The sequence below is a fragment of the Pyrus communis genome, chromosome 17 (genome assembly GCF_041283825.1).
Source record: "Pyrus communis isolate YQ-2024b chromosome 17, ASM4128382v1, whole genome shotgun sequence".
In the NCBI taxonomy this organism is placed as follows: Eukaryota; Viridiplantae; Streptophyta; class Magnoliopsida; order Rosales; family Rosaceae; genus Pyrus; species Pyrus communis.
The window spans coordinates 21460311-21472641 of record NC_142581.1 but is presented as its reverse complement, the minus strand read 5'-3'; the positions used below and the strand labels follow the sequence as shown (position 1 = coordinate 21472641).

At 38.4% G+C, this 12331-nt stretch overlaps 2 protein-coding genes across 3 annotated transcripts; both read right to left on the bottom strand.

The window, feature by feature from the left end:
• Nucleotides 1-1050: 1050 nt before the first annotated feature.
• Nucleotides 1051-5203, bottom strand: LOC137708232 (Rubredoxin-like superfamily protein). 2 transcript variants are annotated; one of them, XR_015958703.1, is made up of 6 exons: nucleotides 4902-5203; nucleotides 4726-4808; nucleotides 4411-4461; nucleotides 2160-2226; nucleotides 1648-2020; nucleotides 1051-1433 (listed from the first exon to the last, which is right to left on the bottom strand). XR_015958703.1 is itself a non-coding variant. In XM_068447266.2 (6 exons), the coding sequence occupies exons 1-6, from the start codon at nucleotides 5050-5052 to the stop codon at nucleotides 1380-1382; spliced, it is 486 nt and encodes a 161-aa protein (XP_068303367.2). In that variant the 5' UTR covers nucleotides 5053-5203; the 3' UTR covers nucleotides 1051-1379. The 2 variants fall into 2 exon arrangements, 1 of the variants encoding a protein (XP_068303367.2); XM_068447266.2 differs by having other exon boundaries at nucleotides 1941-2020.
• Nucleotides 5204-7158: 1955 nt separating this feature from the next.
• UVR3 (DNA photolyase family protein) lies at nucleotides 7159-12128 on the bottom strand. Its single transcript, XM_068447538.2, has 14 exons — nucleotides 11564-12128; nucleotides 11390-11461; nucleotides 11102-11182; nucleotides 10788-10967; nucleotides 10646-10717; nucleotides 10212-10298; nucleotides 9992-10090; nucleotides 9822-9905; nucleotides 9351-9437; nucleotides 9155-9226; nucleotides 8949-9062; nucleotides 8421-8508; nucleotides 8236-8331; nucleotides 7159-7795 (listed from the first exon to the last, which is right to left on the bottom strand). Exons 1-14 carry the CDS (start codon nucleotides 11864-11866, stop codon nucleotides 7617-7619), a joined length of 1614 nt encoding a protein of 537 aa, XP_068303639.2. The 5' UTR covers nucleotides 11867-12128; the 3' UTR covers nucleotides 7159-7616.
• Between the last annotated feature and the right edge of the window lie 203 nt (nucleotides 12129-12331).

Here is a 12331-nt window from a genome sequence, read left to right as displayed (position 1 = left end):
ACCTTTGATAATTAAGAATGAAACCATTTGTATATAAATCGTAATTTGTTTTGTTAAATTTCCGTTGTGGGATTACCAACATAAATATCAACATAAGCCAACCACAGAACATAGCATTCTTACATATGCATATGTAAGACTAGTGTGGATTCTACTCGTTCAGTATGCTTCTTGGCTATAATTTACTCAACCTGTTGATCAAAAGCATTGAGCGTCTACACACTTTGTCGAGCAGCTCAATGTACGATTTTGGGTGGTCAGCGTTCAACGGAAACCAATAGTTCCCGATTTAGTACCTCGTATACATTTCCATGGTTTGCCTGCAGACATGAAATCAGAGCTTTGACCAGTACCTCGTCATCACAGTAAGCCACAACCTCGTGATTGAAGCGAACCACGGAGTCCTTCAGTAGTTCATCCTTCCTCTGCTTGTCTGGAAACAAGTGTTATTGGTTTCTTGCCATACAATGGACTCATGAACTGAGAGATAAATAACTTGCTCTTGCTGAGCGGATCAAAAGATCCAATAGTCCAGGGACTCAGCCTCCGGAACCACTTTCGAGCTGCACCTGCCAGGGTCAATGGGAAAGCTCCGCTCGTAAGTGCTCCAGGAGCACAAATCAATACATTATCATCCCATATATAAACATATTGTATTGACATGCTCTGCAGGTCCCCTCCCCCTGCACCTGAGTACGCCTTGATTTCTTACAGCTGACGACAATGACGGACCATCCTCAAAAGGAACCCGCAACTCAATCCCAAAACCTTATTTTGTTGACGGGGATGCTTCTTGCATTCTGTACTCCAGTGGCCACCCCTAAGCTCGTGACAATGACCATAAACCTTGACAATAACACGACAAGGAGGCAGTTGGTTCGGAGGGTTTGGCCATGGCTTCCCCGAGAGATTGCAGGCACTCTCCAACGTTGGACTCTCTTATATGAGAGTGCTGCACCTACACATCCTTCTTATATGAATTCAAGAGATTTTTCAGTATGCTCGGAACATCAGCATATACGCCATGTCAATCAATTAGAAGGCTCTGCATTTTGACAATTTTTATTTGATTAATTTTCTTTTGAACCAATTAATTTTGGTTCAAGAAAGAACAAGCAATACCCATCAATTATTTTGGAAAATGCGTAGAAGGGCGTCCTTACAAGAGGATCGATAGTGTTCCCAAAAGTTGGTGTTCCCTGTGTCTAAATTATCACAGAGGTTCTATCTCAAATGTTGCAAAAGCAACAGCCACAAATTACAAAACTAAACATCAATCAACCAGACAAAAACAGAAGGCTTCCAATTTTGAAAGTCAAAACTGCAGCGTATACTGGATATCGTATCTCCATCTCCCCCTGAATTTGGGTCAATTCAAATCAGTGATGGTCATCGGAATGGTCTGGAGATCCACCGGGTCCAACAACTTCAAGCTGTGAAGTATCAGATGAAATAAATTAGATCATTTCTGCATAACTTGCAGCAAATAAGCAGCTCTGCATGAACAACGAAAAATGATGTAAGAACATTATGATTCCCTATAGGATTTGATTGGAAGTATTTCACGCATAACCTGCGTTGCATGGAACTGATTGACTCTACCATCTTTAGCGTTTCAATAATGAAGGTTGTGGAACAAAACACTACCAGTTGTTCCAACCATAGTAGATATGAACCTATGAAGCTCAGCTTATAGATGCCCGTGAGCTCAAACACTCTTCTATTTCTAGAGCTACCATCTCCATGACATCACACCATGTGGAGTTGCAGTCCCCCGACCCATCTCACACGTGCACGTGTCTTCACGTAGACCCACATGCCGTTGGATCATAATCCATGTAACAACGTAGAAGTCCATGTCTGGATTTAGATTTGTTTCCCTCCGGTCCAGATCAGGGAGCAGAAAAAAATTATCTCATCAAGTTTAAGCCTCCACTTACCACAAAGTATTGTGCACACACTGGACATTCATGCGGCTTGCCCTTCTCCAGCCAAAACCACACAACATCATGCTCATCCTCTGCAATTAAAATACCGACAAAAAAAAAAACATCAAACTGATAGCAACATAATCCAAAAGATTTTTTTTACAAGATTCAGTGAGCAAGAATACATATGCACACAGAGAGAAGAGAAACAATGAAGATAGAAGTACCCACCGCCTTCACCACCAGGGCATCCAACTATTCTCTTGTCGTAATAGGACTTGACAACCGCAGGTTCTTCCTAAAAGCCAAAAATACGTAAGTTACAATTTCATCTCTCTTTCCCCCTTTTATAATCTCTTTCCCCCTTTTATAATAAAATTAGAGACAAGTATACACATCAAAACATTTGTGGCAAAATCAAGAGTAAAGTAATCCTTCTCCCTCCCTTAAAGAATGTTACGAACATATAAATTGCAACCTAACGATAAGGATAGAAACTGATTTAGTTCAGTTTCCCGCCACCAAAAATCAAATCCAGATTCGTTTCCATTTTTCTTCAGAGACAAACAATTCTCATTATTCCACCATAAAATCAAATATATGAAAACAATTAGTACTCTTTTCTCTTCCAGTCCATGCCCGATAGACTCAAATTGAGCATTGCTCTGTAAAGAGCCAAACTGGGACAAATTAGGGACATTTACAAAAATTAAGAAAGAGTGGTACCAAACAGTGCTTACATTATGTAATTATACAAAGTATGCGTTCATTTAATTTATCTGAAAAGAAAATTGTGATGGTGCTCAACTATATGTTTTACAAAAACAGTACGTGTGTATACTCCAAAACTAGTTCAACACCCCCTCCCCCTTTCTCTCCCTCCCTCCCTCTCTCTTCAAAAAAAAAAAAAAAAAAAAAAAAAAAAAAAAAAACCACAAATTAGCACAACAACAATCAATATCGCACTTAAAAGGGCTGCATAAACTTTAACCAAATAGCAACCTTACCAAAAACAAACAATCATTTTATTTTATTTTATTTTGGTATTCTAAAGTTGTCAGGACTTGAACCTCCCACACAAATTTGAAATAACCTATTGCATAATCCTGGATCATTCATTTGCATGGCTTCCGGAAACCAGACTCAATCAGTCCAGTCCAGTCCAAACCCATTACCAAGAAACAGCTTGGTCTTTAGCTACAAAACCAGAATTAAAGTAGAATGACTTCTATACTTACTCCAAAAATATGATTTTGATATGTGCCTCAGATTGTAGATGTTTGAACTTTGAACTGAAGCCCTATTGGTTGGTCCATTTAAGCCACTACCACATTTGATGCTTTGAGGTTTCAGTTTTTAACTTTTTATATTATCTCCTTAGTTCAACCCAGAACAATGTACATGTAAATAATTTATTATTTACAAAAGTAAAAATCTTAATATGCGGAGACAAGTCCAATTAGGAATTATGAAAATTAACACTAACAGGTATGCATATCTTTTTATTTAATAAAAGAATATGCTTAAATAGAAGAAGTGAAACTATTTTATAAAAGTCAACGTTCTAAAAGGCGTTAGGTGCTAATCAGGTGGCGGGTAGGGGACTAGGCGGGCGCCAAGGCGGTTTTTTTTTATATTTAATTAAATTTATTATATAACTTACAAATGAGTTTTTACTTAAATTTAAAAAACTATACATAATTGTACTGAGAAACATAAATTGCAAAATAGAATGATATATAAATTATAAAGTACAAGAACATAGTAAAAAGTAAAAAAAATGGGGAACAAGCACATAATGAGTGTTCATCCATGTATCCAACAAGTATCTTACAATTTATTGAAAACATAAAATGAAAAATGGAAGTTATCTATTTTCTTTGTAAGTGAGAGTCGCGACCCTAAGCCATTTTCTTAAATAAATAAAATAAAAAGCAAAAAAAGTCACAAAACCACTCAGACAACCTAGGCATTACCTAGGTCTGCCTAGCCTGCTTATGTCAACCTAGGCGGCTAGGCAGGGTGCTGTGCAAGTCTAGGTGGCCTTTTTTATTTTTAAAATGCCTAGAGATTAATCAGGGCGGTGGCCAGCCGTCTAGCGCCTAGGCAGGGACTTCTGGAACACTGGTAAAAGTAAAGTACCTAGCTTTTCCATTTTCACAATGTATTACACCCAACAATTGGGTGTAAATGTGACCAAAATGCCAGTTATGCTCAAATGGGTGCAAATGTTTAAATATTAATTAGATTCTGCTACTGTGAAATCCAATTGTGTTTAAAAAAAATGCATTTCAAGTACGTGTGAAGCACAGAACCCAAAACGAAATTCCTAAAGCAATTTACAGGAATAATCCGTTTCCAGTTCCACATGATATATTTCTAGCTGACCGTCATATAGCATATAGCAGAAGGCTCCACAAATCAAGTGACAGATAACTTTTCAAACCGTTACACAATCTAAATTTCACGAGATAGCACTGACCTTTGTGCCAAAAGGACCAACAGGATAGTTGATTTCGAGAACATCCCTTCCCTGGGGAAAAAGATCAAGAAAATGCATCAAACTTCTAAAACCCAAAATAAACGATCGCGTATTGGTTAATGAAAATGACACAGAAAAGTGTAAATCGTCGATCAGATTTCAACTAGTTAAGTTAATACAAAAGAAATAGGTACAATTTGTCACTTCCCTCAATAACTCATTTTTTCCTACATTTTCTCAGCAGTCAAACAATCTCCTCAGAAAAAAAAAAAAAAAATTTATCAAAATCATACATTAATTAAAAAAAAGTGTTACCTCAAGTTCAGCTTCAAGCTCCTCTCGCTCGTGGCCAGTGGCAATGGGCATAACGTCCTCAACCTTCTTCACACCAGTCGTCGCTGCAACAAAACACTCAAATCAAAATCCCGCTCATCGGACAAAGATCTGAGAGGACAAACAAGCGTTTGCAATGAGGAAGAAGAAGAGCTTACCAGCTTCGGCAGTGGTGCTGAAGTAGCTAGGAAGGAGAGGAAGGGGCTTGTGGAGGAGAGACCGGGCGGGTCCAGCAGCCGATCGGCATGGAGCGGCGGCGGCTAGGGTTAGGGTTCTGAGCTGAGAGGAAGAGAGCAGTCTCCGCCACATGGTTCTGATTGTTGTGGTGGTGAGTGTGTTTTGATGTCAGGCCACCCCTTTGGTGTTGGAGACGAAGAGATTGGATCTTTTGATCTCCCTTTGTGATGATTTTCTGTTTGTTTCTCGAGAAAATGGGGATTTGTTTAGGGGTGGGAAAATGGTGGGAGGCTGGGTGGGAGGAGTCCAACGGGTCTTCGGGTTTGTCCGGAAGAAAGGATGATGGAGCCGGGTCTATACGGGTAAGGATTCACCTCGCACGTGGGAAAGTTGGTGTGCACGTGCTGGAATTTGCCAATTTGGGATGGGATGTTTACGGTCCTGCCATTTTTACTTTCGGTAAAATGGACTATTGGTTAGGTTTCCAATGAAGATTGTTTAGCCATTTCTTCCCAATTGAAAGAAACTTGGGTAGAGCAGTTGGACCCGACGCAAGGATGAGCATTTTTAAACATAAAGAGGTTTATAATATTTGGATATCATTTGACCTTACGTAAGTACAACTTTCAATGCATATGATCTCATTCTTTATGAAAGTAGTTTGACTAACTTGTTTAGGACGGTAAACTGGTTCAAAACACTTTGAGCTCGCACCAGGTTTGGGTCGTGGTTGGCAGTGAGCAGCTCGAAAATTTTTTACCAGCTCAAAATAACCTTGAACTCGGCTCGATCATTCAAGCTTGAGATGTAGTAATAAGTTGAAAAATACATGTCATCAACTCCTAATTAAATGTGGTACAAGAATAATATTTTTCCTATTTCTTGTCTAATACGTATTTAGAGACACAAATTCAACTCATTCAACTAACAAAACAAAAAGATAAACCTAGAAATGACAGTTTAATAAGGTTTCTTCTTTTCTGTGGAATGTGGTGAAAATAGTCAAATGAGACCTTTAAATCGTGGCTTAAATCACATACAGAATTTGAAAAACCAAAGCTCATTGCAGAATTGTTCATTTGTGTTGGTATCTACTTCAAAACTTTGTAGAGGTAAGATATTGCTATACGTTTATTTTATGCAAGATGTTTCCTTGTATGAAGATAAGGTGTTGAAATATTGCTTTTGAAACATTGTATCCTCCAGTTTTCTTTTACTTCTAAAGAAACCACGTGGGATGACCTAACCTGCTATTGGGTTCTACTTCAAGTAGCATGTTTGAAAATTTTGTGTTGCGTTGTTTATGTTATAAATTTTAGTATACACCCACACAGAATGTGTGTATAAAATTTTTTATTTTTGCTTTTGAAATTGAAGAAGAGAGAAAGAAAGTGAGAGAGAACGTAGGAATTGATAGTAGACTAAATAATAGTTTCACCCTTTTTTGGTTGACAAAGAGAATTCTATTAATATGTAGTTTAGATTCTTTTACTAACATGCACTACCAAGGGGTAAAACATTTACGCAATCAAACCAACTTAGTATTAAAATAGCTCGAAACAGCTCGAGCTCTGTATCAAGCTTGAAAAATTTAAGCGAGCTCAACTCGTATAAGAAGCATGCCAAGCCTAGCTCAAGCTGGGGAAAAATTACACAAGCCAAATTTGAGCACAATGACATTCAATTTCCGCGCTGGCTCATTTACAACCCTAAACTTTTGAAAACCTACCAAATTTAAGTAGAATCTTGTTAGCAAGCGTCCGTATCATCAAACTCAAAAGAGGCATGAGAAATGTGGGGTTGGGTGAGATTAAATACAAGGGATCCGTTTTTTCTACGAGGAAGGTCGGACTACCGACGTAGCTCGAGCGTCCAAACCCAAAAAACTTTACTAATAAGTAAGAGAATTATTATTAGCACTCTAAAAATCTTATTTTGCACTTAAAATTTATTTATAAATAGAAAAAAAAATGGAAAAACCCACTTTTAAGGATGTAAAAAGAGATTTTGAGTGCTAATAACAGTTTTTATAAGTAAATATATACGATTATGAACTATTGTAAGAGCAACACATATTGAAACATGCAGATGGCAATCGTACATCTTTTAAGCCCCATCTGCATGTTTCGACATGGCTCGAGCCTCAGACATTGAAACATGCAGATGGCAGTTGTAAATATGTTAGGCTCCATTGTAAGAGCTACACTTATCAACGATTGACGACTGCACATCAGAAAATTAACTCGTGTGAAATTTGGTACATATTTCACATGCCAAAAGCATGGTAAAGAGAGAATTTATTTCACATCAACTTCTTGATTGTGTAACACAGAATGGGATGCCAGTCGAAACAAAAACTGACAAACTGAGCCCTTAAAGAGCTCCTAGTGGCGAGGCATGGCGGAGAAAAGGGTTAGGATTAGGAGTTATCAATCATTCGATGTATCGATCCTCTCCAATGTAACCAAACAGGGTCGAATGAAGAAGTCTGGCATGCACAACGGCAAACCATATTCACACGATGCTGTGATGCCGGGATCGTTGAAAGAGGAGTCCTAGGATCAGAAATTTCACAACTGATACGGTTAGCACCAAATGTTGCTGCTTAAGTAGATAGTTCTATTCCTACAACTCATGCTATCACCGTCTTGCAATGCAAGGATTGCCATCAAATGATCAAAGATTCGATTTAGCCCTCAGCCAATTAGCTTTCTTTGCCGTTTATTTTTTACCTCGGGCTTTTCATCCTCCTCCAGTTTTCTCCTCAAGTTTCTTAAATCTTCTTCGCTCACCAAGCCAGTGAACTTCTGGTTCAATGCATATGCTTCAGCCATTCTCCTCTTGCACTCCTTGCTTGCAGAATCGTGAGCAACCACTGAAATACAAATAGGTGCAGAGTAAGAAAACAAAGAACTACAACGACATAAGCAATGAAGTTAGATAGAGATACTGTGTTTCTAAATTATTCAAAGTTCAAATCTCATCAGAGTCTTCCAAGTTTTTAGGCCTCTAAAAACCCTCTGTATCGCCCCATGACCAAAAGAATAAAATCTTGTAAAAAAATTGCAACGCGGCATTCAACCATGGGTTGATTCCCCACATGACCAAAATTCGACAACTTTCATCCTCCAAATACTCCATAATAGTACTCATTTTGCATTCATTCTCACAAAGGAAAAAGGACGGGATTATTCAAACTGCAACAGGTAAAAGTACAATCCATTCCATGAGTATATAGTTCAGACATAACCTGACATATTAATCTCCGGTTTAAGCACTGATCATACTGCAAAACAGAAGGTTAACAGAACTGACCTGGCTTTGGATAATCTCTTCCGATTATACACTTTGCCTTTTTCTGAATGCTTTCAGGAGCCGTCCATGGCTCATAAATGTAATCCTTCGGCATTTCTGGTAAATGAAAATTGGTTATACATTTCATGCAAGACAGTGTAGTCAGCATAGTGAATATGCAGGAAATGAGAGGAATGTAAACATACCTTTAAGTACGGGGAGAAAATGTCTAATGTAATCCCCATTTGGGTCGTACTTCTTTCCAAACGAGGTTGGAGAGTAGATGCGGTTATACTGGTCAGAATGGAAACAATTCAAATGAAAAAATCTTCATCAAGGGGTCACTAAACATCACTGCAAAACCATCAATATTCACAATAGAAAATCATGAATCCCAGCACCCAATCACACAAAGCTTACTTCGTTACACTATGTGAAAGATGGAATTGCATATAAACATTTATACATATATTCAAACCAAAACAACCTTTCACATTTAGTTTTAAGATGAATGCTCACCGTTAGAATCACAACTCATGTATCCAGAAAAGGTATCATCATTAGCACAGTATTATATGTCTATGTTGAAATCAACAGTCATTGCCAATCATATATCAATCAAGTGCAAAATATAAAGAACCCATTTATATCTTAAAAGCTGAGATGTCACTCACTTCCCAACTTATATGCAACTCTATAAGAACTAGCAAATAATGGTGATAGATGCTTCACACCTGGTAGAAAAATGATGAGCATGATAGCCATAGCCAGTTTCCATTATTAATTGCCCAGTCTGAATCAATCAGAAGCCTCTCAAAAACATCACGGCCTTTTTCCCAGTGAACAAACTACAGCAGAAACAAATAGTATCAGAAATGAAATATACTATTAGGAAACTGAATAAAGGTTACTGGACGAGAAGAGTAATGGGAATCCTTACCAGATCACCCCGAGTCAAAAAACATGCAACAGAGTGTCGTGCTAGATGGTGCATCCAACCCCACTTACGGAGCTACAACAGATTACATACATGGACCAAATAGAATGCTAAATAAGAAGAAAAAGGCAATTTGAATACAAGGGGAATTAATATAATCATATCTAAGAAGACTGGTTCCACCATGCCACAGACCAACCTGGATCATGATGGCATCAATCCAAGGGAATCCTGTTCTAGCTTCCCTCCAAGCCAGCAGCAGTTCATCATCATCATTCCAAGGTATCTACAAGAATTATCAGTCGCCAAAGATATATTACATATACAGAAGCAAACAGATACTTCATCTTCATCGGTTTCATGAAGATAAAAAATCATCTCGTTTTATCAAGATATGTGATTAACTTTACTGCTGAAAAGTACAGTGCATTTGATAACTATATAGAGATTTACAAGGTTTTATCACACAAACACATAATAAACCAGTGTTTCTAACAAAAACCCTATCATTTAGATTTGTCGTTCTCTCTCAACATAATGTATCATTCACTCTCATGTATAAATGTCAGTTGTCTAAATAGTATCCTACTATATAAGGATAACGATTTCTGAACAATACAGAAAAGGAGTGAAGTTATAGAAGTAGATTGGATACCAACCATGAGTTTACCTGCTTGCATATTTTGTTTCCCCTCATCCGATCGAAATTAGGAGTGCCAAATGCAACCGTGTAGAAAAAGTCTCGCCATAATAACTAAAAGGGTTGAGACATTGTTTCAAATTTCTAAAGCTAGAATAAGGAATTCCAAGATACAATATAACTGGTTGAGGATGACTGACCTGTCCAGCAAGAGATACCGGTGGTGAAGTATGACTTTTTACATTTTTATATAAATCTTGAAGGCATATGTAGAAATATCTTGAAGAGAGACAACCAAACTTCCAAAGACCAAAAAAAAAAAAAGGTGAAAACAATGTATCAAGCAGTAAGAAATACTGCCAAGACAGTTTATATTTCAAACAATTCAAAGAAATATAAAACGTGTTAATTCCAACTCACTTTCAAGTAAGGAGATAAAACAGTAGTTGCTGGGTTTATAAATGCTGATGGATCACCTTTAGGTTTTTCGAAATTCGCCACCCACTCCTACAACACCAATTAAGGAACAAAAAGACTCAGACACCAAAATTGACATCCTAACAAGTTGAATTCAGCTGCAGACCAATATTTACAATAAAATCACAAGAGTAGATAGGCATCCATGAACCAGGTAAAAATCATCAAAACCAAAGGGAAGAATGTTGGTTCATGATAGCCATCACGGAGAAGAATATGCACTACCAGAGTGTCAATAATTCATTGGCTGAACAGTGAGGAAATTGGTTCAGCCTAGCATACATGACTTGATGTATATAGTCGTTGCTAAGGACATATCACAGCAAGCCATGGATGTAAAGCCTAATAAATGTCCAAAAGAAAGTTCTGCATTGCACCTTCTTTTCAATTGATTCTCGTAACTTCTTCAAGGCTTCTGATTCACCACCTTTAAAGGGAGGATGTTCGTCCTGCACGAAAGTATTTCCTTAAGAAAAGGGGTGCTAACGACGTGCCATTGAAAAAACTACTCCTCCAAACCTGTTGTGCCTCTTCATAGCCAAGTTCTTCAACTGTTGGAACTTCTGAAATCTCACATCTTCCAATACTCCCAATTGGAGGAAGTGAAGAAAGGGTAATAGAAAGAGGGGACGATGCCCATGAGGGATCCCCAGCAAGCTTCACAAATGATTGATAAGTCAAAGGTGGCCTGCCACCATTCTTCAAGGCAACAAATATATTTAACCAATCATCAGTACTTAAATTAAGAAAATCCAGACCCCTCAAAGAAGCATTTAAAAACACTCTCAAATTCTGACTAACAAAAAGAATAACAAAATAATTCAGAAACTCACCCTTCGTATAATATCCGCCGGATTGAAGAGCGTATGACTTACGGGACTAAAAACCTCAATGCCAGCCGCAGATGCATACCCCTGTCAATACCAACAAAACAAAACCTCTTCCAGTTACCAGAACATCACTAATTAACATCATCTTAAAGTACCCCGTTCGAGATTTTAGCATACAATTGTGTAAGTTCACCATTTAACAAAAGATTCAAGCTTTTCTACAATCAATCATATAATTTTACACGGGTATTATAATATAATTTCCAAATACAAGAATCCAAACCTGCATACCTTAACTTTAACATCTACACCTTGATAATATGGTTCTGTATCGTACTCAAAGCAAAGCCTTTTCACATCCCACTGCTCAAAACGTAACCAAAACCAAAAACCCAAAAGTAAAAAATAAACTCAAAAAATTAGAAATTGTAGAGAGAGAGTGGGGGAAGAGAGAGAGTTAATTACCTCCTTCAGGCAACGATTGAGGACCTCGCTGGGTTCACCTTTGAGCACCAACAATCTGGACCCGAGCTTTTTGAGGTTCGAATCCAAATCCGAAAGGCTCTCGAGCAGGAACCGGATCCGATTCATGCCGGCTTTCGATGACCCGGGTGAGAAAGCGTCCGGGTCGGGCTTCATGTAGTGCGGGTCGATCACGAATACCGGGTATAAAAAATCGGAGCCTTTGGAGGCGTACTCGAGGGCCGGGTTGTCGTGGATCCTGAGGCCCTTCCGGAACCACATTAGAGAACTTGACCCGGATGACATTGCCGGGTTTGGATAGAGAGAAGCTAGAGAAGGTCGGAGAGTTTAAACCGTCTGTGTGGTTGGCGCGCTTTAATGGTTGATTGGAAGGAAGGCTTTACTTTTGGACACATTAGACCGGTCCACAAGATGCCACGTAGCTTTTGTTAGAAAGCACCACGCGGATTAGTTCTAGGAATGCTCCTCCACGTAAATGCAAAGTGATCAAAGATGATCTACGACAAAAACATGGCAATTGACATTATAATTGTCGCAATGAAGCCATTTTTGTTAGAGCGGGCAACGGTTGGCTGCTTGTTAGAGCACCAGGTACAAGTTGATGGCGAGAAAGATTCGATAGCCAGATATAGAACGGCGAGTATTCAGACAATCCACCCAGTTGGCATCAGAATAATTAGACCATGAAGGAGAAAAAGACTTGAGGAGTCGTAGAGATATTGAAATCCATAGTATCTTTGATGTAGCAGA

Bases quoted from the DNA above. Each gene is read 5' to 3' on its own strand.
- LOC137708232 (XM_068447266.2), bottom strand. From the start codon at position 5,052: ATGTGGCGGAGACTGCTCTCTTCCTCTCAGCTCAGAACCCTAACCCTA. The intron at 4,462-4,725 runs GTAACACTTTTT...CTTTTTCCCCAG, and splicing joins AGCTTGAAGCTGAACTTGAG to GGAAGGGATGTTCTCGAAAT. The intron at 2,021-2,159 runs GTGGGTACTTCT...TTTTAATTGCAG, and splicing joins ATGCCCTGGTGGTGAAGGCG to AGGATGAGCATGATGTTGTG.
- UVR3 (XM_068447538.2), bottom strand. From the start codon at position 11,866: ATGTCATCCGGGTCAAGTTCTCTAATGTGGTTCCGGAAGGGCCTCAGG. The intron at 11,183-11,389 runs GTATGCAGGTTT...TGGTATTGACAG, and splicing joins GTGTAGATGTTAAAGTTAAG to GGGTATGCATCTGCGGCTGG. The intron at 10,091-10,211 runs GTGAGTTGGAAT...GGTCTTTGGAAG, and splicing joins TTTTATCTCCTTACTTGAAA to TTTGGTTGTCTCTCTTCAAG.